The following is a 24,795-nucleotide window of genomic DNA, read 5'->3' as shown; positions in this document are numbered from 1 at the left end:
TTTCACTCCATGCATCTGAAGAAGTGGTTTTTTCTACCCACGAAAGCTTATGGCCAAATAAACTGGTTAGTCTTTAAGGTGCCACCGGACTCCTCGTTGTTTTTGTGGATACAGACTAACACGGCTCCCCCTCTGAATGTTCTATAACGGAATCTACAAGGCAGATAAAGTTTATCCTATTTCCAGGCATGTGGGGGCAGTAAAATCCACATACTGTGTATAATGTCAAGCTTTATATTTCTATTGGGGCTGGAGGAAAATTCCAAACTTCTTTACTAAGGGCTTGTCTACACTATGCAGCTTTTAGCGACAAGGCTGTGTCGACACAGCCTTGTCGCTAAAAGTCAGCGTGTGAGAACACTCTCTATCGATATTTTGTCGTCACTTTTGCCGACAAAATACCTCCAGCCCCGCAAGCGGCATAAGCTTTGTCGGCAGGAGAGCGTTCACACTGCTGCTTGCGTCAGACAAAAGTTTTGCCTTGGGGGGGGGGGAGGGCGGCTTTTTAAAGTACCTGCGAAAGACAAAAGTTTTGGCGACAAAGTCGCAGTGTAGACAAGCCCTAAGAAAACTGAGTTACATCTCTTAGAATTTCCCACAAGAACACCCAGGGATACTAGTCCCCTTTGGGAACTGATGGACTGCAACATTTAAAGTTTCTCCTCTTTTAAAAGTGAAGATTTATCTGTGTGCAACAGAACGGAGCTTTTTTTTTTTTTACTATAAAAAACTTTAAAACAACTGAAAAACACTATAACTTTTAAAGTTTACAAATCAGCTGTAAACAGATATTTTAACAACTTTAATTATAGTGTTAGCTGCAGGCATTGTTGGTAATGGGAATAGGATCACACCCTGATGTCCATTATGCATGATTAGGTCCTTAGAGAGCAAAATTTCAAAGCAATACAATTGAGCTGAAATCTAGAAAGCATCAGCCTTAAAAATCACTTGCAGCAAAGTGTACGGTGTATTTCAGATTGGAGAAAAAACACATTCCCAATTTAAAAAAGCCAAATTAAGAAAATCCTCACCAGCTTCGATATTTCTCCTCAGTAACAAATAAAGATGATTACTATAGGATTCTTTTACCCAAGGGATTTGTGTGTCTAAGAATTTAAACTTCATATATCTAAGTTTCCAAGTCTTCACTGACATTCATTAATATGACTTTTGATAAGCAGAGGATATCCTGCATTAAGTTCTGCTTTCATAGCCAAACCCATGCAGCCTGAAATAAGAATCTGCAAATTATTTACATACAGGAATGAAGGTTTAATTACAGTAAACAAAATAAATAAAACAACAACAAAAAAAATCAATGTTGTATTCTCCAACCAAACACTGACACAGATACCAACTAGCAAGTCCTAGAGTAAACAAAATTCATGAAATATTTTGTCAAATAATTTGGAATAATACATACACATGAGAAAAAAAAATCACAAAATATTCATGAACTTTGCACAAACAAAGTGAGGTGAAATTTGAGTAAATAGTTGTTACAAATGATATTTCCAGCTTTAACCAGTACACAGGAAACTTTTTCTTTACATTTATCTATGAATAACAACTTTGTTTACTTGGACCCAGAAGGCACCGTAGTGCAAGTTTATAAAAATTTTTAAAGAAAAAGAAATGGAAAGACTAAAAGGGGCAGACACAGAAGAAAGAGTACAAAAAGGTACAGAAAGAACAAAAAACCAGAACAAAACAAACCCCACCACTAAACAAAGACACCGAAACACAGGCAGCAGTGTCAATACTGTATTTACAAACACTAACTTTGTTCTCCTCTTATCTAGGGAACAATTACACACACACACACACACACACACACTTTATTTTGAAAAGCCTTAGGCAAACACTAATTAACCATCATAATACCCTATGAGGATATTATACCCATATTAGGAATGAGGAAGACTGAGGCACTGTCAAATCAAATGATTTGCTTAAGGCCACAAAAAAAAAAATCAAGTGGCAAAGATAGGTTAGAACTTTTAAAATCCTGCCCACACCTCCCTGCCACCACATTCAATCCACTAGCCCAGTGGTGCCCAACTTATTACACAGGAGGGCCACATAAACCTAAGCACAACCTTGTGTGGGAGGCCAAACAGATTCTACATATTTTAATAAGATTTAAACTCACCTGTATTGATTTATATTTTAAGTTCAGTTTGTTTTGTATGTATTTAGATAGACAATACTGTATCTAGAAACAACCTATTTATACATTTGTGTAATCTAAAATGATATAAACATGACAAAACACTAATGAATCGGCCATTAGTATATTGTGCTGAAGCAGGCTGCGGGCCTTATGAAATGCTCCGGTGGGCCACGTATGGCCTGCTGGCCGTCAGTTGGGCACCACTGCATTAGACCAATGGTTCTCAACCTTAGAATCATTAAACTTTATTCTGTATGGTCACAAAAATTTCTATAAAGCTCAAGAATTCAAGAAAGCATTTAAGCATACACTTAAGTGTTCTTATAACTGAAGTCAAGTCAATGGGAGTTAAGCATGTGATTAATTGCTTTTGTGAATCAAGGCCTGTACGGGTACGTCTACACAGGGATAAAAGATCCGTGGCACAGCTGTAGCTGGCCCGAAGCAGCTGACTTGGGGTTTATGGGACTCAGGCCCTGGGCCTGAAAATACTGCTATGTAGATGTTTGGGGTCGGGCCCCGCGAGCCTGAGCCAGCTGATCTGGGCCACCCACAGGTTTTTTATCCCCGTGTAGACATTCCCTAAGCTTTATTTCCAAAAAATTGTTTCTAGCCCTTATGCTTGTGAAGGTAACCTTTAGGATGTAAACAGATGTAGTCCATTTTTTTATACTGCTATGGTGTGACAATTCACAAAATAAACAGTCAATAAAAAACCATGAATTGTACTTTAGATTTTTTTTAAACAGGACATAGACATGGGCTGGACTGAAGTGCCTACTTTAGCCACAAATGACATAATAAACTTATATGCAGTGCTATGTTTTTAAAAAATTATGTATTACAGCATTTTGGTTTTTACCTAACAAACAGTATGAAACATTCTGAGATATGGGGTCATGGGAGGAAAAAACGTTGTTTGGTTTTGGGATTGGGGCTGGTAAAAGATAGAGAATCCCTGCACTAAGCTGTAATGCCTGTATGGTTGAAGCTTCAACCACCAACCAAGTGCAAGATTTAATTCATATCCAGTTTATAGGACTGAATGTAAGAAACCAGAATATAAAAAGTAATGGCAGACTTACCTCAGAGTTATCAGGTTCATCTTTAATTTTGTCTAACAGTCCCTGCTGTGGTGCCATAGCTTTATCATATTCATCATCCAAAGGCTCTTCCTTAATTCTAATATTTGATGCAAAGGAATTCCCCAGCTCCTGACCAATGGATTCCTTGCTAGCAAACAGGTAGCTAGGCTCCTGAGGCACAATAATATGAAAAAGAATTACACAATATCCAACGTTTAGATGACCATTTCCTATATGTCTGTAACTATTACCTTCCCTCTTCAAATGCTTTGGCTCTTATAAACAAAGCAACAGACACTTAAAAACAGTAGGCTCTACAAATCTAGGATGAAATCATGGCCTCACTGAAGTCAATGGTAAAACTCCCACAGACTTCAGTAGGGTCAGGATTTCATCTATTAAGTAGTTTCTCCCGCATAAGAACGGCAATAATCGATCATCAAACGTCCATCTAGCCCAGTAACCTGTCCTCCAACAGCGGCCAATGCCAGGTGCCCCAGAGGGAATGAACAGAACAGGTAATCATCAAGTGATCTATTCCATCGCCCATTCCCAGCTTCTGGCAAACAGGGACACCGCAGAAAAGCTCACCAAAAAGCAACTACTTGTCTAGTAGTTGGTCTCTAAATTATGAGTACAGCAACTTTACTATCAAGGGCCCCCATCCAAAGAGGGTGGGCAAAATTAAAATAATCTGCATTTGATCTTTCAAAGTAGTAAAAATGTATATGGAGACAAACTGCAGTTATTTTGAAATACCCAAAACAAACACATTTTGCTATTCAAAAAACAAAAAAACCACACACCTGAGAGTTCCATAACTTACCCTGAAGTTAGTTTCTGGAATCTGTGGTGCTAACTGCGTCCGTAACGTTTCTTCTACTTGATTAGTAACTGGGGAAAATGTATATTAAATAAAAGTTAATACAGTTCTTAGACAAAACTGCTTCAAATCCGTCTAGGATCTTATACCAATGTCCATCAGCATAGTATCTGAGTATCTCCTATGTATTATATTCAAACTTTTCCTCCTCTTCCTTCCCAAAGCAGGTCAAATATAATGCTCAAACAGAATTAAGATTTTTGTTCTTCTATTAGACAATTTATTTCCCGACATCAGTGAAATGGTCATAAAATTCTGAAGCAGATACCCCTCCGTGTGGGTTATCTGCATCTGAATAAACTCTGAGGATCCTGCCATGTTTCTGCATTTACGTTTATATCTGGCTATTGATTTTTTCAAAACAAGGAAGCAAAGACGACTCATCTATTTCTTGCTTTTCTGCCCCTTTCCCTCGCTCCATAAGTACTAGCAGCTAATACATGAAGAGATGTATTCACTGCAGGCTCTTCTTAAAATGTTCAAAGATACTGCATTTGTTACATAATTAACAAAGCAAGTTTGTGAACATTTATTATAGCTGTCACAGTTAGTGGCCACTTTACTCAAGGTTGCAAAAATAGTTTCTGAGAGTTCAACTTTAAGCTCATCATAATTTTCCAAAATATGCCCTTCTGGGCAGAAATATTTTGTGCTTGGTCTCTGCCCAACGGTGACGTGGTCTGGGGAAAAAAATCCCATTCACTTTTTAAAATTGCCCTTGTGTTGTTCCCTTTACATATGCTGAGATTTAAACGTAAACTGAGATTGTAAAACATTGATTTTAAAATTCTTGTAGAGTTACAAGCCTTTGAAAATGCAGGATTGGGTATGCACAGCAGTAAATACCGGAGTTGTAAGTTGTACAGAACACTAAGAGGCAGCAATCAGAAACCTCTCATTCCAGGGCCAGCCCTACAGCCTACTTTCTCCCCATCCCCAGAGATTTCTGAACATGATTAGACCATATGTTAATTCAGCTTGTTCTGTTACTGTCAAGCTTTGCATCCCACATTGTACTGAGGCTTCCAGAGCCTGGGAAGTTTGAAATAGGTGCATGGGTAGCAGGATCACTAGGCCACTTTCAGGCTCCCTTGACTGAGGAGAGGATCCCCAGGCATCCCTTTGGCCCGGTCCATGATGGCTGGAGAGAGAGTCTGAGAAGCAAATTCCTTGTCCCAGTAGAGAGTGTGTCTCAAAGCTGCTCTCTAGCTGACTACTTGGAGGCACCAGTGTAGCTTTAATAAACCTTCCCCCAATGCCACTCTGAAAGGCACATTCCTTGAAGGGCACACACATTAACAGCATGCATTTCACAGAAGCATCAGTGCATTACTGACAAACTTTTAAAGACAAAAATCATGGAAGAGAAGAATGGAAGTATAAAGAGACTGCAAAGAACATGATCAAAATCACAGTAAGAAAGCTTAAGGTGACATTGAGCTTACTTAATAAAGCCACAATAAAAAGGTTTAGGTTGAGATATTCAAAGAAGGCTAAGGGAGTCAAGCACCCAATGCCTAAAGGCTAGAATTTTCAGAAGAGCCTAAATATATAATTTCTAGAATATGCATTTGTCATATTTCAGGGTTCAATGTAAAATGCTTTCCCTGCATTCAGGTGGACACATTACCCGCCCCAAGATAATGGGTTACCTAACTAACTCTTCGAGTGGTCTGTATCTACTTCTCTTTTTCCCCTCTCCTGAGCTGTTATTTCTGTGGGTTAAACTGTTACCTGCTTTATCAAGGAAACTGCTTTTCAATCTGGAATCCAACTCTTTAGGAATTTTTTCCAAACGTTTTTCACGTTCTTGGAAAGGTCCTTCTCTGCTTTTCTCTTTTGTTGAAAAAGTCTCTTTACCATTATCTCTTGCTATGCTAAAATCCTTCCGAATGGGTTTAAATATAGGGCCCTGATCACATGATGAAGTGATGTCCTTTTGGATTGCATTTTGTATTTGCAATTCTTTTTCACTGTCCAATTCATGTTCTGTAACTCTCTTTCCGTCCTCCAGGTTATCTTCAGTGTGAATCGTAGACGGGAGACTGTCTTTTGGAGTAAAATTTTGATCGTCCTCATTATCACTCCCAACAACTGGAATCCCTGCAAGATCCCCTGAGTTCAGAAAATAATCATCTTCATCCAGCAGTGAGTTTTCAGATCCTGTTCGATTCTGCATTTCATAGGATATGCTTTCAAGGGCAGGTATTAAATTGTGATCCGCGTCCTCAGACATTTCTGCATCCAGAATATCACCACCTATGAATAAGGAAAAAGAGTGCAGGTCTTCAAAAACCACCATGTTTGGGTTTAACAGAGAATATGCATACAGCATTAAACTTTAGCTTACTCATAAATACATATATAAATAAAAGAAGCACTTACATTTCTCTGTAATGTCAAAAACTGCATTAGATTTGTCTTCAAACTGTAAGAAGGAAAACATGACATGATTATCCATGGCAAGTGTGATGTATTGTGGTGTAACTTACCCTACAACAAAATTCACCACCCACCACTACCAAAATTGTCAATATAAGATTTTGTAAATTAGGATTACTTTATTCTGCAATATAACTACATTAGAAGTTGCAAAGTGACATTTATTGTAGCTGCTTTAGTAGTGTACAGAAAAGCACAGCATGGAGGTTTAGAATTAATACTGCCTCACTTCAGAAAAAGGGTAAAAAAAAAAAAACAAACCCAAAACAATTTAGTTTAATCCCTCCCCACCCCCACCCCCAAATAAAACCAACAAAAAAACCCCACACGCCCAAATAAATAAAGATCAGGGATTTCACCCAAGGGAAACTAAGGCCTAATGTAGACCAAATTAGCCTTTGTCATACCCAAATACTAAGGTGACCAGCACACTACGACTATAGAGACACCAGCACACAGAACTTCCATTGACCTTATGGGCTGCATAACCACATTTGGCCAGGGAAATCTTCCCTTTTCCATACCGCACATAGAAAGTACGGTAACACCTTCTTTCCTAAGAGTTTTGACAGTGCATGAGAGTAAGGCACAGAACTGAAAAGTGCTTGTGTTTATGTATTGTACGGAACATGTGTTTTCATTACACATTCCTTGACAGATGTTAACACTGATAGCATCCTTTGAGGCTTTTCAAAGCCAAAACGTGCACCAAGGAGAACCAGAATGTCCAACAGAATTATTATTATTTCTTCTGGTGACATAACTTTCCTTTCAGTGGAAATGGTAACGCTTCCGTTTTAAGTCATATCTGCTTTCTTAAGGCAACTGTAAGAGGTAAAGAAATTAAACTTCCCATCGAGGCTAGAATAATCTTTGCCTTCCTCATCCGGAGCACAAGCAATGTGTAGATCCTGGAAGGTTTGAGCTTTCTTACTGCTGCAATGAATTGGGCAATGTCTGGTGAGATGCAAATCTCAGGCTGGTCTATGGGCCCAATTCTCTCCTCAATTACACTAGTGTAAATCAGGAGTATTTCCACGGAAGTGAACTGAGTTACATTAGTGTAAAATCAATGTGAGAATAAAATCAGGATCTATAAATCCAGAACTCTTCCTAGCGCTGGTACCTAGATGTTGAGAACTCAAGAGAGAAGGATGCAGTACTGGAAGTGTCCCTGGTAGCAGAATCTCAGTAGGCACTTGCTGCCATTTCCCCAGGGTGTGCAGGTATGTATCCAGACTGGAAGTCTCCTGGAGATACAAAAAAGGAGCAAGGTTCAGTTCTACATCCAGGTCCAGTAGCAATGTTTTCACTCTTCTTCATGAGGACAAAGAACATACCAGAGAGAACTTGCTAGTGGGGCATTTTAAGTTTCCAATGGAGGTGAGGCATTAGATCAAACTCATTCTCCTTCTTCAGTTGCATTAAGATCTTAAGTGATTCTTGGGCTCGTTTGAGATCTCTTGAGCATCTCTGAGAACTAATTTTTAGGATCCACCATAGCCTTTGGTAGTCATCCTACATGTGTTCAGAATCTAGCTCCCAGAATCTTCCTCCTCTCCGGGTCCCATACGTGCTGAAGTCCTGTAGTTACTGGAGGCTGGAGTGTTAGAACCCTAATTATTTCTGCTCCATGGAGGGGATTCAGAACCATAAAGTGTTAGAGATGAAGAAGGGGCCAGAGAGATATTTGCTTTATGGCAGATTTGCAGGATGTGTCCTTTATAGAATTCAAAACTTTGTCATGATCAATCTGACATGGAATCAGATGATAATGGAGTCAACATGGAGGATGTTGAAGCTGGAAAGCTGCACTTCAAGAACACATCAATTTTTCCATCACTGAAGTCTTTTGGAAAGAAATCTCTGTTAAAGAGACATTTATCCTGTAGAGGACCTCCCTAACTTGGGCACTTCGACACAGTACTGTACAATCCTTTGTCACTTTATAGGAGGTGAGAGATCCTGTGAATTGTCACTGTAGGTTTTGCCCCTTCAGTAAACTAATTGCTTCATTCAGGGAAATGAGAGGTTCAACTTAGATTATAAGCAATGTTTGTACAGCACCTAGAACGATGGGACCTTCGGCACCAACATACAATACCAAGTTCTTTTTCTGAACAGGTTGAAAAATATTTGCAATTCAGACAGCTTGGAATGGCTCTTTAAAGTGTTTACCACATTTTCAACCATCAGATTGTTCTTGAAGGAAAAACCTGTTTTGGATTTCTTGTCTCTTTCCTCTATGGAGCTGTCAGAATGAGAGGTGATGTGTACGTTTGCCTTGGGCGTTATTAGATCCTTTTGGATTTATTCTTTTTACAAGATTCAAGGCATACGTGAAAACATGAATAGATCACTAGTACGTTTTTATTTCTACTTTGTTTTACTTCTGCTGGCAACCATTGAAGGCCCTAGTTTTATATACAGTATATCACACAATCCACCTTAGAATTAAATATCCTTCTTGATAGGTTCCCTTCTTGGGACCCTTAGCAGACTTGGAGGAGCCTTCAACCACAGCAGGAACAAGGAGTAATTGACCTGGGAAAGACATACTGGAGTGTAACTGCTTAGATCAATGCAGAAGCAAGAACTGGGAACAGAGGTACCAGGTCTAGATGTATTGGAGAAGCTTCTCTGCCTATTGCCAATAAAGCTTCAGAACATAGGAACTATAATACCTGATCGGTCCACCTTGTCCCGTATCCCATTTCTGATGGTGGCCACCACCGAAACCCTCACAGGAAGATGCAAAAATCCTCAAAATGGACAACTCAATGACCAGCCTATTGGGACTGGGGAAAACTTCCCCTCCCAATCAGTGGTTTAATTATGCACTGAAGGGTGAGGGTTTATATCCCTTTTTTTCTAACTAATATAACTGTGGATATTCTCACTACTCATATACATTTCTAATCCATTTTTTAATCCTATTAAGCTCTATGGCTCCATGTGATCTCTTGGAAGTAAGTTCCACATGTTTATACATTTTGTTGTAACAAATAATTATCTTTTAGCAGTTTTGAATTTGTTGTTTTCAATTTCTTTGGGTCCCCCCCACCATTCTTGTATTATGAGAAAGGGTAAAATAAGAATGTCCAACTGGCCTTCTCTATACCTTCTTTACTTTGTATACTTCTATCATGCTCTCTCTTAATTGTCATCTCTCTAAGAAGTCCCAATATTTCCTCACATGGAAGTTTTTCCATGTCCCAAACAAATGTCATCTATCTCTGAATGGCCTCTATTTATTCTGCTCTAGCCTTTTAGAAGGTGCCTAGAAATGAACAAAGTATTCCAAGTGTGGATATATATTTGACTTATACAATGATATTAAACATATTTTTTCATCCCATTCCTTATGCATCCCAATATTGTTTAGCTAAACAAAAAACACTGCTGCATATTGAACAGGAATTTTCACTGAACTTCCAAGGAACCCCTAATAATGGCTTGGCCCCTACTTGTTGGAGAGCAGCCCTGGTTCTTGACCTATCCAACCTCCCTTAATCTATCTAAGCTCCTGCTCTTCTTTCCCATCACACTGTTGCATTAAAGGAACAGACCCCAAGAGCCATTTGGAGGCACGGACTCAAATTGCTCAGATTGTCTCCGGAAGAGGTACCTACCTCTTCCTATGTGTATATAAAGACAACTTCTTCATTTTTGCTGCACTGAATAACTACCTAGCAAGTACAGCACCTGCATTCTCTTTTTTCCCTTTTCAGCCACCCCCCGCCCCCCAAACGCCTCTGACCTTCCAAAGTTGAGGCTAGACTGCCTAATTTTCTAAGAGCAGAACCCTGTGACATGATGAGAACCCCCAACTCCCACAGAAGTCTTTGAAGGTTGAGGGTTCTGAGCAACACACATCATCAAGTCCTAAAAACATGAGTCTGCAGATTGGCTATTGCTTTTTCAAAAAAGGCAGATGTTTTGCTTGTCATAGTGCAATCTTGGGAGGCTCACCCTTCAAATGTCTGATCTACCACCAGTGTAGCTCTGATGAATGGTGCACAATCCTTTAGAAAAACATTTCTAGAAAATTTTAGGAGAAAAGTAATATATTCCTATAGTTGCATAATGGGGACAAAGAGCTGGCTTCAGAGTTTGAGGTTATTTTCATATACAAAATAGTACATAACTGTATAGAGCAATTTGCTCACAGGACAGTATCCCACTGATTACAAGAAGCAGTACACAACTACTACAAACTGGGATAATGAGAACATAACCATCTTATAGGAAACAGAAAAAGTCAATATCCAAAACCAAAGTGTTGTTGCATTGAGTAATATAGTGAAATTAAAATAGCAAGGTTTTTATAAATTACCATATTATGCTAATACAGATGTTCTGGTGTGATATTGTAAGTAGACTCACAACAACTGCAATTAACAAACAGGAGGAGGAGGGAGGAAAGTTTTTCCCCATAAAAACCTGCTTGACCTGCACTGTCCCAAAGCAGTTTTAAGGAAGCTGGCCGCAAAAATTAGCAATAAAATAAGATAAATGAGTGTTCTTGCTACTCACATTACAACATCACTTTGTAGTCCTGACTTGACTGCACATAGTTTTAATAGACGACAGCACAATTGACACACTCCTTACCATTGGATCATAATACTCTCACACTAGTTACCACAGGCCTTATTGGGTGCTTCTGCATGTAGTCTTTTTCCTATACTGGAAAAAATGCTGTGTTGCATTTAAGGCAATGTTCTGATCCTCTCTCCTAGTACAATACTTCATGGTAGCTCTACTGTAATTTCTACAGCTCCAGTCAACATGAGAAAATTGTTAGTCCATACCACTTTAAATTCTTCTGAAAACTGCCTTCACTTTGCCCTAAGTTTGGTCTCCTGACATCGGTGGCACTGTGTTTTAGTGAATCAAAGTATGGAACTGGAGTCCATGAATTTCCATCATGGCTCAACTGCTGACCCACTGCATTAGCCGGAGAAAGTTAATTTGAACATTGCACCTCAGTTTCCCAAACTAGCATGAGGATGCCAGTACTTCACAAAGATGTTGTGAGGATCACTTAATATCTGTAAAGCTATTTAAACATGCAAGTTGCTATATAAGTAGCAAGTATTATTTTGGAAACCAGATCGTACTGCTTATAGGTCTGATCTTGCTGAATATCTTCAACCCCTATTCAAGATGGTGGGAATTGGGGGCACTCTGCATATCACATGAAGTATCCCACATATTGCTGGGCAGAGCTCCATGTACTGTATCTATCACCCACACTTCTTTATGATGCACATTTATTATAGCTAGAAGGACCTGAGAGCAGCTGCCTCCAGATTACAGACCATGTTCTGGGCCAGTGATGAGGAACTGTAAAAGAGGATGCAGCACACCAAACTCCAGTAGTCTGTGCCTGAAGTTCCAAGTGTATTCCCAAAAGTGATCTTAATAAATTAAGGCAAGATGTAGGATTACTGCACCATTTTGCTAGCCAAAGAGCTTTTTTCTAAGTGAGGGTGTTTTATTTTGCTATGTATTCATGTCACATCATTTCTATGAAGTGCACTTAGTGTGATAGGTATTACTTAAAGTATGCTTATGACAGCTAAATTCTGAAACTAGCAAAAGTTACATGTTGCTATTTTTCATAATGGAGATATTTTAGAAGACTATGGGTTTTAGGTATTTTCTCTAGTTTGAAGATTACATTAGCTTGTATTCTGCATACCCGAAGTGCAAAGAGAAAAATGCTCTTCAGCTGTGCACACAAGAAGCCTGGTTAGGTGTTAGCTTGTCTAAAGAAAATAAGGGTTTTGATAAGCTGGGCGCCAAAATATTTAGCAGAATTGTCAGATTAATTTAAGTAAATCCGATATGTTGTGCTTTAGTTTAATTCTTGCTTCTAAGTCTAAGCATCTAAACAACCACACTGCTGTGTAAAATGTATTTTACTCAAGTTGCAAGGCACATCAGAATTATTAGACACTAGAATGCTTACCACTAGCTCCTTTTTTGCCTGGCATGGGTGACAGAAGGGTATTAACTGTAGTTTAGTATTATACACATTAATTTGTAATAATTAAAAACTTGCTCATAATTACAATGGCATTCAAAACTGCAACAACATCCATTAATAATAATTAATAATTATTTTTGTGCAATACTAAGAGCAAGGCTGCCTTGAGGCTGGCAATTTCATTTTTTATGCAAAACAGGTAAGTATAACATTTTTTAAAAAGAAACCATTAAGTTCCCTCCCTTGTTCCTTTGTAACAACCCCTTGGAAGCTTGAAATATTTTTTCCCTTCACCGTTTTTCACCACATAGGTTTTAGGGCTGATTATGAGCAGGGATGCTAGGTCAACTGTAATATATATATATATTTTAAATCACAGATTCCACATTTTCCTATCTCCTATGCAGTTTCCCTTGTGCACACACACCACAGCCTACGCCATAGCTTTGGAAAACAGACAACTTTTACAGAAGACCACATTTTTTTTTAAAAGGTCATTCAACATTTAATTAATATTCCTGAACCCAGGTATAATGAAGTCAGGAAGTGCTCCCTGACCCTTGGTGCATGACATCACTGGAGGGTTGTTAGGCACTCAGCCAATCACATTGCCCCTCCTAGATTTGAAACCTGTACAACACAAATAGTTAAAATTAATCAGTGGGCCATTCTTAGGGCTCCTTTTGCAGAATAACAGAGAGACCAATTGATTCATACCTTCAAAACACCTAGAGAGTGAGGAGAGCAGAGGGTAACAAAGAGCCAGCCTGCTGCAAATACCTGCTACAGGAAAAGAAGCACTTCAACAGGAAGAGAACCCCTAGAGGTCAGAAGAGCCATAGAGATCTGTGAATAAGAGAGCCACAGAGTTGTGCATTAAAGACTGCTATTTAATTCTACAGAGCCCCCTAGCAGCTTCAGCAGTTTCAGCTGCCTGTAGCTAGCGTCTTATTTCTGCCATTCAGTTGCAGTGGGTGTGTAATGTATTTCTGTGTTATTTCTGGAGATAGTTGAAATAAAGTTTTGCTATAACATGTCTCTGGGATTTTAATTTCTACTACATTGTAAGCATTTTTAGATACAAATCTATTCTGAAACAGAAAAAAATACAAATAAATTTAAATTTAACAATGGGGAAGTATCAACAAGTTGCTGCAACAAGACCCTACCATTTCTCCACATGTATGGGGGGAGGGGGGTGTTATATATGGGTTGTCAGTGAACATGCCGATTTTCTTTTTAAGTCAAAGAAACTGCATTACAACATGCATTTTAGAGAATAATTGCAAAGTACATAAATGTGCTAATACTGTGAGGTATAGCCTTTAAAATCAATGGGACTATAAATACTCAACACCTCATAGGATTGGGCACAGATTTTTTTTAAATCAAAATGTTAGCCTAACCTTGATAATGTCCCTTTAATTACTTTTTTTTTTTAAAAGCATAGGCAATTTCTAACAATTCTACATACATGTTAAAAAATACTAAGGAAGACATTTTTCTGTTTCATATTGCTTCTGACCTTGTTGTTCACAATAAAATGTAAAGTTATACTTCATCCAACAATATTAGGCCATCTAAGCACCAAAATAAAATTATCAAAATATCCTTAATAGATTAACAGTGAGTTGCTAGCATCTTTACCCAAACATCTAGACTCCTACTATACATGAAACCTAACCCTGCATTATGCTGCACAACCCCCACCCACCCAGAAATCTCAGTTGCAGATTGCAACAAAACTATAGGAGGTCCGGCAAATGGTTTCCTCGCTTGCATACACACACTTTATTGCATATTTTTTTCAAATTATTTGGTACTCTTAGTTTGTATCCAATAAAAGCAGAAGGGGCTCCTACCCCCATAAAAAAGATCCTCACCAAAAAAAATGCAATAGTGGGGGGGAACCTTCCTACCTGGCCCAATGGCCCCCTATAGGAAGGCTGTGGTTTGCAGCAGTTTTGTGCTGGTTGCAAAACCACCAGCCTAGTGCACATGGAGCGGAAGCCTACCAGTCTAGATGCCTGGAATCTACAACCATTTAAAACAAAAACAAAAAAAGCGGGGAGGGAGTGAGGGGAATTGGGGGGTTGCATCAGTTACATGCTGAACATCATTCCTCCTCCTGCCATTTAAGTCATTCCACACACATCCCCCAAATCCCTGGATTATGGTGAAACACATTTGCAACTCACTTAGAATTTTAGAAGAACTTTCACTTACATCAGTGTAAATCAGGAGGAACTTCACTGAATTATAATGGTTTAAAAACCAGGATGAAATCAAAATCAGGCCCTGTACATTTTAGCAGCAAATGTTACTGATGTGATATTCATTAGATGAATTATTCCAAACCAAGATTCACTTTACATATTTTATTAATCCATTAGAATGCTTGTATTTTCCAGATTGAAAGTGTATGCTTAGAAGGATTTGTCCGCAGCTTCCAAAAAATTAACATTTTTTCAGTTAGGAGATTCTATCCTGCAAGGTGCTGAGAGCCCTCTGCTCCCATTTAACTCAATGTGAGTTGAGGAGGTCACTCAGTATCTCACAGGATTGAGATTTTGATCACGTTAGAAAAAAACAACAACACATGCATTTAAAAACAGACTATCTGGGTCCAAATAATACAGCCAACTGACAATGTCGACAACAAATATACTGTTTGGGGCCAGAAGACCAGCATATCAGAATCTGAGAGTCACACTTTCCTTTGCTCAGTGTATCTCCCAAGAGGTTAACTAGTTAACCACACTAACAATTGTTTTGTCAGCAATTTATATTACTAACAGTTTTGTCAGCAATTATATTACTAACAGAACATAGGTTGTTTTATTAGACTTATGACAATAAGTCTTTGAAGACAGTGATAGAAACAGACTCTTTAGATTTTTCTGGTTTGGGCTCTAGTCCACCCCCAAATAAGAGACCTACAAGAGGGCTTTGCATATAAATTAAGACAATACGGGAGTGAGGTATCCTCTGGTTGCTGAAATATTACTTCAGGGGTTCTCAGACTTTTTCACCATGTGGTCGACATTATATTAATAGGTTGGTTGGTGGACCAGATAACAGTCCTGTGGTCTTTGCCTACAGTTGCCTCCCTTCCTATAACTGTCCTGTGGCAACTACAACAGTTGCTTATATGGAAGATAGGAAAGCCTTTATTTGTTTTTAGATATCTCTACTACAATGTGTTTTGTCCTTACTGAAACAATGTAATCAGGACATTGACTTTAGCGCTTTAATTCATCTTCCGTACTGATGCTTTCTTTTGCCTGTTCCTCCTCTCCCTTTTACATGGTGCCCTGCCACCTGATCCTCTCCTTCCCCATCTCTCATAATCCTGAACATTCCCCTACAGCTGGTGGCTAAAATTCCAGTCCAGCTTGTGGTTCTAGTTCCCATGGTTGGCTCCTATTTCCTCTTCTCCTCCCACATAGTTGTGGCTCTTAGTAGAGACAGCTAGACTGGATGCTCCTCCTTGTTTCCAATGTCTGTTATACGTAGTCTGGATACCTCCAAAAACAGGTGGAAACCAGAACACCAGTATTACGTGACCCAAAAACTCTCAACAACCCACCAGCAAATGCTCCACAGGACAGTTTGGAATTGTTGCACCACATAAATAAATGGGAGCACAAAAACAAGACAGTCTGTACAAGATGCCCCAGTAAAAATAGCCAACATAAATTAAACATGCTGGAAACAACTATCCAAGATGAGGACCCTAGTGGTAAAGATTAGACTGTTTCTCCTGTAGCATCTGGCTCCTATGACAGCATTCAAAATGACTGTTACCAGCTGCCTAGAACACCTTCATCCATTGTGATACTTTCCAGAAAACTCACTCCATGGTCGACAGAAGGAGTGAAGCAATTTTAGGAGACATAAAAGATATAGAAATTCATACCACAATGCAAGCACATGACGCTCCAATGCCCTTTCAGAAAAATAAGGTGTTGGTCTACATAGCAGATATTTTGGAAAACAAGCTAAAACTAAACTCAATCTCACTCAAAAACAAAACATTGTAAAACTTTAGAGCCTACAAGTCCACTCAGTCCTACTTCTTATTCTGCCAATCGCTAAGACAAACAAGTTTGTTTACATTGACGGGAGATACTGCTGACTGCTTCTATTTACAATGTCATCTGAAAGTGAGAACAGGCATTCGCATGGCACTTTTGTAGCCAGCGTTGCAAGGTATTTACATGCCAGATATGCTAAGCACTTGTATGCCCCTTCCATGCTTTGGCCACCATTCCAGAGGACATGCTTCCATGCTGATGATGCTCATTAAAAAAATAATGCATCAATTATATTTGTGACTGTACTCCTTGGGAGGAGAACTGTATATCTCCTGCTCTGTTTTACCCGCATTCTGCATATATTTCATGTTATAGCAGTCTCGGATGATGACCCAGCACATGTTCATTTTAAGAACACTTTCACACCAGATTTGACAAAACACAAAGAAGGTACCGATGTGAGATTTCTAAAAATAGCTACAGCACTCGACCCTAGGTTTAATAATCAGAATTTAAGTGCCGTCCAAAATCTGAGAGGGATGAGGTGTGGAGCATGCTTTTAGAAGTCTTAAAAGAGCAACACTCTGATGTGGAAACTACAGAACCCGAACCACCAAAAAAGAAAATGAACGTTCTTCTGGTGGCATCTGACTCAGATGATGAAAGTGAACATGCATCAGTCCGTACTTCTTTGGATCGTTATCAACCAGAACCCATCATCAGCATGGAAGCATGTCCTCTGGAATGGTGGTTGAAGCATGAAGGGACATATGTATCTTTAGCGCATCTGGCACATAAATATCTTGCAACACCAGCTACAATAGTGCCATCACCTGTTCTCACTTTCAGGTGACATTGTAAACAAGAAGCAGGCAGCATTATCTTCTGCAAATTGTAACCAACCTTGTTTGTCTGAGTGATTGGCTGACCAAGAAGTAGGACTGAGTGGACTTGTAGGGTCTAAAATTTTACTTTGTTTTATTTTGGAATGCAGTTTTTTTTGTACATAATTCTACATTTGTAAGTTCAATTTCATGGTAAAAAGGTTGCACTACAGTACTTGTATGAAATGAATTGAAAAATACAATATTTTTTTTTCAGTGCAAATATTTGTAATAAAAAATAAATATAAAGTAAGCATTGTTCACGTTGTATTCTGTGTTGTAACTGAAATTAATATATTTTAAAATGCAGTAAACATCCAAAAATATTTAAAATAAATGATATTCTATTGTTGTTTAACAGTGCGATTAATCATGCAATTAATCATGATTAATTTTTTTAATTGCACGATTAATCGCGATTAATTTTTTTAATTCCTTGACAGCCTTAATAAACATTGGTGTTGAATTTTAGTAAATAGCCTGAGTATTTGTATATATGATTTCAGATCTTTTTAATTCAAACAGGTAGGTGAACTTTATGCTTTCTAGTTAGAGAATTAAATTTATATGTAGAACTCTGTTGTGGCTTTTCCATCTAAACTGAAAAAGCATAGGTTTGATGTTTGCTGTAGTGCCATTTGATTGGGACTTTTTTCTGAATGGTGCTCTAAAAAGGATTGTTTGATTCTGAACTGAGAGAGTCTGGGGTTTAATTTTTCTATTATTACTGTGTGTTTAGTACAGAGGCGTTGTACTTTGGCCTGAGGAATAATGAGGCTGTTAGTGGTTCATATCCCAGACTCCATTGTGCTATACTGTCAGTGTTCAGTTGGACCAGCCTCCGCTGTCTCTGGAGCATGACTGGAGATTCCCCTCGGTGATTTATGAATAATTATGGATACAGCTCTAAGGGGGAAATTTTATGAATGCTGTATATGTTTAATCGGTCTCAAATGCTTATTTCAGGAATTACCTTTTGTTACTGTTTGTACCTAAACATTTCTTGGTTTATTTTTATTTACACAGTGAATATTTCTACATTATTTCTACCACCTATATTTCACTGTTTACTTGATATTAACCTTTAGATGGGAGTCTTTTGAACATTAACATAGTAAAGACTGAAGTAAAAGCCGATTATATAATCTTCCCAAAGACAGATGATTTTTTTTGTTTGTTTTTTCTAAAACCCTACTGATTTCCCTAAACAATTTTCTAGCTAATGCTACATTTTTTGTCATGGAAAAAGTGTCATTTTTCATAAAGAACCATGGCAACTTTCATAGGGTAACATCAAATTTCATAAACATTCATGTTAATAGCCAGTATCGATTAAACAATACTTCATCATGAGCTGAAATATTTCAGTACGTACCAGAATGAAGAAGCAAAGAATTTCCATTTACTTTTTAACTTGTTGGAACTTTGAAAATATTCAAGAATCAAAGGGAGAACTTATTGAAAAAATAAGAATAAATTTCAATAAAAAATGTAAACAAAAGAAAGAGGAACATCTAGGAAAATTTTTGTTCAGCTGAGTTCATCATGCCACAATATTCTGTGTACCACATGCATTACGAGACTTAAAGTTGGTATAGATATTATTTACTCTCATTTTGAGTCCCTTTGCCAGAGTAGTGTAAAGTGGCCCTATTATAAATGAGAATCCAGCCCAAATTCTCTGGTCTTATGCTCCCATGTTTAAAATTCTGCAGCGCAACATAGTGTGAAAAGGTTATTTCAGCACTTGCATTGTGGACTGGCACACAAAGACAACTGCAACATTTGTCAAATCAGAAAAATTATCGAAGTTCTTATACTTTGCCAATCTCAGTCTGGTGAATTATGGCCTAAATAAGAGATTTTCAGAGGATGTGGGGGGAAAGGCGGGACTGCTGGACAGCTAGAATTTTATGTTTTTGAAGCAAGTGATAAATTCTATGATTTCCATAAAATTGAAACCACGGTTAAGAAGTTTTAATTACAATGATATTTGAATATAGTATATATTTTTCAATGAAAATTAAGAGTTACACATAGACACTTTGAAACTTCAAAACGTGTTCCAATTTGCATATGCTTCTGAAAGGCCACTTAAAAGTTTCTAAATGTGCAATTTCATTGCAGTATTATTGAGTTAGAGACAATACTATTGTCAGAGCGTTTCTAGAATCTGACTGCTAGTTCTCTCTGGATGAATTAAAAAAAAAAAAACAACCACCAAAAACATTTTTGATATGTGACCAACTGTGATTTTACCTTTCTAATTTATTTTTTGCCAAAAGCCAAAGAAAAGCAATAATTTTGCACTGATAAATCAAATATTACATTTGAGATTTGCTTTCTAATATGTAGCAAAAATGTATGGAAAATACAAAGCAGCTATGGGTTTCACAACATTAACAGTTCTCAACTGGTCTAAACAAAAGGCAGTAAGTAGCATGCATTTGTTGAACAAACAACATTTTTCTAACCTAAAGCTACAGATAAGAAGTCTTTAAAAAACTAGTTACTTTTATTTTTGTTTCCCTTGCAGTTTCTGGGAAGTAGCATTTGCAGAAAGCCAGCACTAAGAAAAAGGAAAGGGTAAATAGAGAAAGAGATGACATTTAAATTATGAGGTGAGCACCATTCCCTAACCTTTCTTATGGCTTACATGGGTGTCCTTTTCCCTGAGAGGGCTAAACAGCAAATCAGGGTAGCAGACCTCCTATCTCTCTCAAACTCACCTGTCATGTGGTCTTTGCTTCAGCGTGAACTATGCTGCTAGCAATGCAGACACTACCTGCTGGTGGAACCAGTTCCACACAAGAGGCCAACTCGACAGACTTCCTACTGCATTCCTGATATAATCCATTTAATCTTCCCTGTGGCACAGCTCAATTTCTTCTCCAGGTAATTCCCCATATGGATCCTTGCACATCCTTTTTCTGTTCCCTTTAGACATCTGACATTAAAAAAATGCACTTCTGTTGCTGTTCTCTGCCTGTCTCCCTTTTTCACCAGTAGAGACATGATGTTGCTTTCACTATAGAACGGAAAGCAAAAAATAGGCTAAGACACTAGAAAGCAGGAGCAGCTGCCACCCTAATGACAAGTGCTGGATGAAAAGTCTTCTACTGGAGAAGTCTTACTTTAACAGGTATAGACGATTACAAAGCACAGATGTTATCAGCAAGATAGCTCTGTTTCTATGCAGCTAGGAACTTGTTATAAAACAGACAGACGGTAGCCATCTGGATAGAGGGGGCTATTGACAGGAGTCCTTCAAGAAAATTCAATAAATAGAATCAGCTACAATATTATTTAGACATTATTAGAAGGTGAAGATGGAAACAGGTCCATTTCAAGAACGTTGGGCATGATTCTCACTGCAAGGCCACTTTACACAGCTCTAGTTGTGTGAAGGGCCTTAAAGTGTGCTTAAGTATATTTTACTTCCACTTGAAGACCCCTTTACACTGCTCTGGCAATGTAAAGTGGCCTTAATGTATAAGAGAATCAGGCCCATTACATTCACATATAGCAGCCAAGTGTGGAAGGATAACGGTAGCAACATGTTCTTTGAGAAATGGATTGTGACAGTAAATGCCTTTGAGAATCATAGAATCATAGGGTTAGAAGGGACCACAAGTCTAACCCCCTGCCAAGATGAAAGGCTGTTTATAATGTCTTTGCACCACTGAAGGAGGTTCAGCAATAGCAATTCTCAAATGAGAGAACATTTCCTTCCATTTTCAATGGCACAAGAATCATACTGACGTTAACAAATGTTTGAAGATATCTGCCTTATTAATGTAAGATGCCAGCTTGTCTGTCAGCACTAATTTAAATTTCCAAGGCCCCAGGGCTGCCCAACTTTACTCACACTTAGTACTTTACTCCACAAATAGTCCCAGAGTGACAGAATAAGAACCTAAATAAATACATGCCCTGTTTAAGTTGTAATCTGTTCAAGAGAGGGACATTACAGTTAACTAAGAGGAAAGTGCCATGCGCATTTGAGGCACTTAAAAAAAAAAATTCACTTCTTAGTAGACGATATATTAGTGGACAACCTTCAACTTAAACCTTTAGCATTTATAAATACAAAAGTAGTTTTATAATAATTTAAGTAGGTTTATTTATAGTCCTTATAAAATGTATCAGTGTTGTTTTGGGGAGAACACTAATCTCCTTTGATAGCGATTTTTTTAATATTAAAAGTTGCAGAATATTATTAAAAAGCAAATAGAAGGGCAGCTTTTTGTTTTTTTGCAATGGCAAAGAGTTAATCTTTCCTTCATTCTTTGCAGATGTTCCTGGATCAAGTTGCAAGATTGCATCCAATGGATTTAGCAAGATGACTATTTCAACATGTACAGAACTATCACTCTGGAGTGACAGTCCTTGCAAAAGGTATGGGACGGGGGGCATGGAGGAGGTTCATAACACAGATCAGGGCAATTTTTGAATATGTAAGCATTATAACTTATTAGGCTACCAGAAAGTTTAAGGATAATTAGGATATCCAGAAAGGAAAGGGATTCACGATTTTCCTCTTTTCACAATACATTACCACTGCGTATCCCAAATATCTCCTCTCAAAAATGGAATACATTTGGCAATAAACACTGCATAATGTACCTAAGAGAAATATACGGTTCACAGAAGAGCTATATTACTAACATCTGCATCGAGTGGAAATGAAGTTTTGCTTTGTGTTTTCTAATGTATTTCTCTCAAGTCCCTCCCCTCCCAACTTCTTGCTAACATCTGAGAGCTTGATCCCATATTTATATATATATATATATATAAACTTTACACTTGTGGGCAGTTGCACCAAGTTGAATGGGACTGCTCCTGAGTATAAAGCTACACAAATGTATAAGTGTTTGAAGGATCGGGGTCTAAGACAACAGTATGATGTTCCATGACCCTATGGTAGTTGAGGAATATAAAACTACTTACACAGTGTCGCCAATTACATCCAGAAGATTCACATATTCTACCTAACAACTAACCAATCACAAGGTTCATGTTATTTGAAGCAAATTAATTACATTTATTCTCATTGAGTCTAACGTCCAGAACTTAAAAGGACTTCATCATAAACAGCATCTCTCAGACAATGGAAATGGGACAGCTCAGAAGACTGGTAATGGGATATGGAACTTTCATTTCTAAATCAGAAGCTCAGATCCAGGTTAGCATTGATACACTTATTACTGACAGTTTTCAACTGGAGTTATACAAGTGCAGAAAAGGTAAAATAACATGCCTGATATTCATGCAGACTTAACTGTGGAACTGAAGGACCATGTCTCAGTATTAGCTGGGCTAATAGCTACTCAGACTGCACCCACTATATAAGTACTAAGAACTGGATGAGCCTGCCATGTGAGAACTCACTTTGGTTTGACATGGACAATTAACATAACTTTTTTAAAACAACTACAGTGTGTGCTTAAACAAGGGAAAGCCAGACAATTAAATCCCGATGATGAAACCTAATAAACTTGAATTGTGTTGTTTGAATAATGACACCCGGAGGACCAACTGACACTCCCTTACAAAATTTTAAAGAGGTAATATCACTCAACTGATTTGCACCGGACAATTTTAGGGAAACCTAGAAAATTTTAAACACTTGAAATGCACCTTAGCTACCGGATTCCATACGCTTAATTAGTGGGGACTGGTTGGGTCACTGCATCCCACATGAATCCCCAGCATGCTTTATGATGGCATCTCCCTCCCAGCCAGGTCAGGACCTCCAGCCATAGGCTACCTAGGCTTTAGCATGGGAGGTTGGCGGGGGAAGGGGAAGAGAGAGAAGGATCGTTTCCAGACAGCCATCTTTTCAAGACCACTATTCCAAGGTGCCTCCTGCTCTCCCATCATCCACACGCCGGGTCCCGATCACCGCCCCCCTACCACCCACCCTCCTCAACAGCAGGGGCGGGCTGCACGATCCCTTCCCCGGGGACAAAGAGGAACGGACGCTTGAGTCCCTTCCCACCAGCTCAGCATACTCCAGATACCCACCCCGGCTGCCCCACTCCCTGCCCCTCTGCCTGCAAGCGCGGCCCCCTCCTCTGCGGCCCGGCGCCTCCCACACGCCCCCCTCCCCTCAGCCCACTCCCCCTGACCCCCACCTGACCCTTCCCCTTTGACCTCCCCAGCCTCCCCCGGGCCCCCCCTCCGCTCACCCTGGCACGAGCTCCGGGTCCCTCCTCCTTTGCCTCCGCCATGTTGGGCCCCCGCAGCCCTCACACCCCGGGGGGGGGGGTCTCTGCCGCTCGCCCCCTGTGGGAGGAGGTGACACGGAGCGGGGGGGGTCGGCCCCGAGCCCTGCTGCGGGGGAGGGGGCTCCAACCGGGCTCCCCGGGAGGGGGGGTGTCTAGGCTGCTCCCTCGGGGGGAGGAAGGGGGGGGCTGGTCGGACCCTCCAGGCCGCCAACCTCTTAAAGCTGCAACGACAAGCCCCAGCGCGGGGGGGACTGAGTGCGCATGCGCACAGCGCATGCGCTGAGGCTCCGCTTCCCCCGCCCCCTCCCCGCGCATGCGCGCTACCCCCCTTTGCTTCTTCAGGTCTAGGTTGGCCCCCTCTTAAAGGGCACCGCATCCCTGTCTGGGCTGAGCTGGGAAGGGAGGGGAACACAGCCTGCAGCCTCACTGGAGACCCATGGTCTCTGCTTTAAAGGGTATAATATTAGGGGTTGCCTACACCAGGCAGCACTATCCGCCATGGCCTGGCTGCAGGGGGACCATAGCACCTCATGCCAAGGCGTCCCCTGGAGCCTCAGCACGGTGCCCCAGTGGCCTCCCCCATGCTCCAGTACCCCAACCTCACGCCTCACACCGGGGTGCCCCACTACCCCCCTCACCCTCTGGCACTCCCACCTCCCATTTTGCACCGTAGCACTCCCCACCTCACACCACAGCACCCCGGCCACGTCACCACAGCACTCCCTTGCACGATGACGCTCATACGTCACACTAGGGCACCCCCACCTTAGGCCTCACATCATGGCATCCAGGCCATGATACCAGTGTCCCTGCGTCTCCTGATACAGTGCCCCCATCACACACCACAACATCCCCACCTCATGCCATAGTGCCCTCCCCTCTTGTACCTGGGACCAATTGGCCTCAATGAAGACTGGCTGCATGTCACCACCCTCTGGGATTGCCTGATGCGGTAAGGCAACTTTGTTCCAGTGACCAAGCTGTTCACAAGTCCCCATCGAAGTCATGCGTGAAGTCACCTCGTGGTATCATGACATTACTCTTGGAGGCAGTATGTATTTGT

At 39.8% G+C, this 24,795-nt stretch overlaps 1 protein-coding gene across 3 annotated transcripts in view; it reads right to left on the bottom strand.

Annotated features, from left to right (window-relative positions):
- The window catches only part of ZMYM4 (zinc finger MYM-type containing 4), a 53,857-nt gene extending 29,897 nt beyond the window's left edge, over positions 1 to 23,960 (bottom strand). The window contains exons 1-5 of one of the 3 annotated variants that reach the window (XM_026657053.2): positions 23,694 to 23,960; positions 6,530 to 6,572; positions 5,879 to 6,403; positions 4,088 to 4,155; positions 3,262 to 3,432 (exon numbers count right to left, since the gene is read on the bottom strand). In XM_026657053.2, coding sequence (XP_026512838.1) covers positions 3,262 to 3,432; positions 4,088 to 4,155; positions 5,879 to 6,403; positions 6,530 to 6,572; positions 23,694 to 23,735 — 849 coding nt within the window. In that variant the 5' untranslated portion in view covers positions 23,736 to 23,960. Of the gene's footprint in view, positions 1 to 3,261; positions 3,433 to 4,087; positions 4,156 to 5,878; positions 6,404 to 6,529; positions 6,573 to 7,712; positions 7,743 to 20,231; positions 20,318 to 23,693 lie in introns of those variants that run through there. The other 2 variants (XM_026657054.1, XM_026657055.2) reach the window with 2 other exon arrangements.
- Positions 23,961 to 24,795: the final 835 nt, after the last annotated feature.

Source organism: Terrapene carolina, unplaced genomic scaffold (genome assembly GCF_002925995.2).
Source record: "Terrapene carolina triunguis isolate 2854851 unplaced genomic scaffold, T_m_triunguis-2.0 Scaffold236, whole genome shotgun sequence".
NCBI lineage: Eukaryota > Metazoa > Chordata > Testudines > Emydidae > Terrapene > Terrapene triunguis.
Note: the sequence above shows the minus strand (reverse complement) of the source record. Positions and strands in the feature narration are given on the sequence as shown.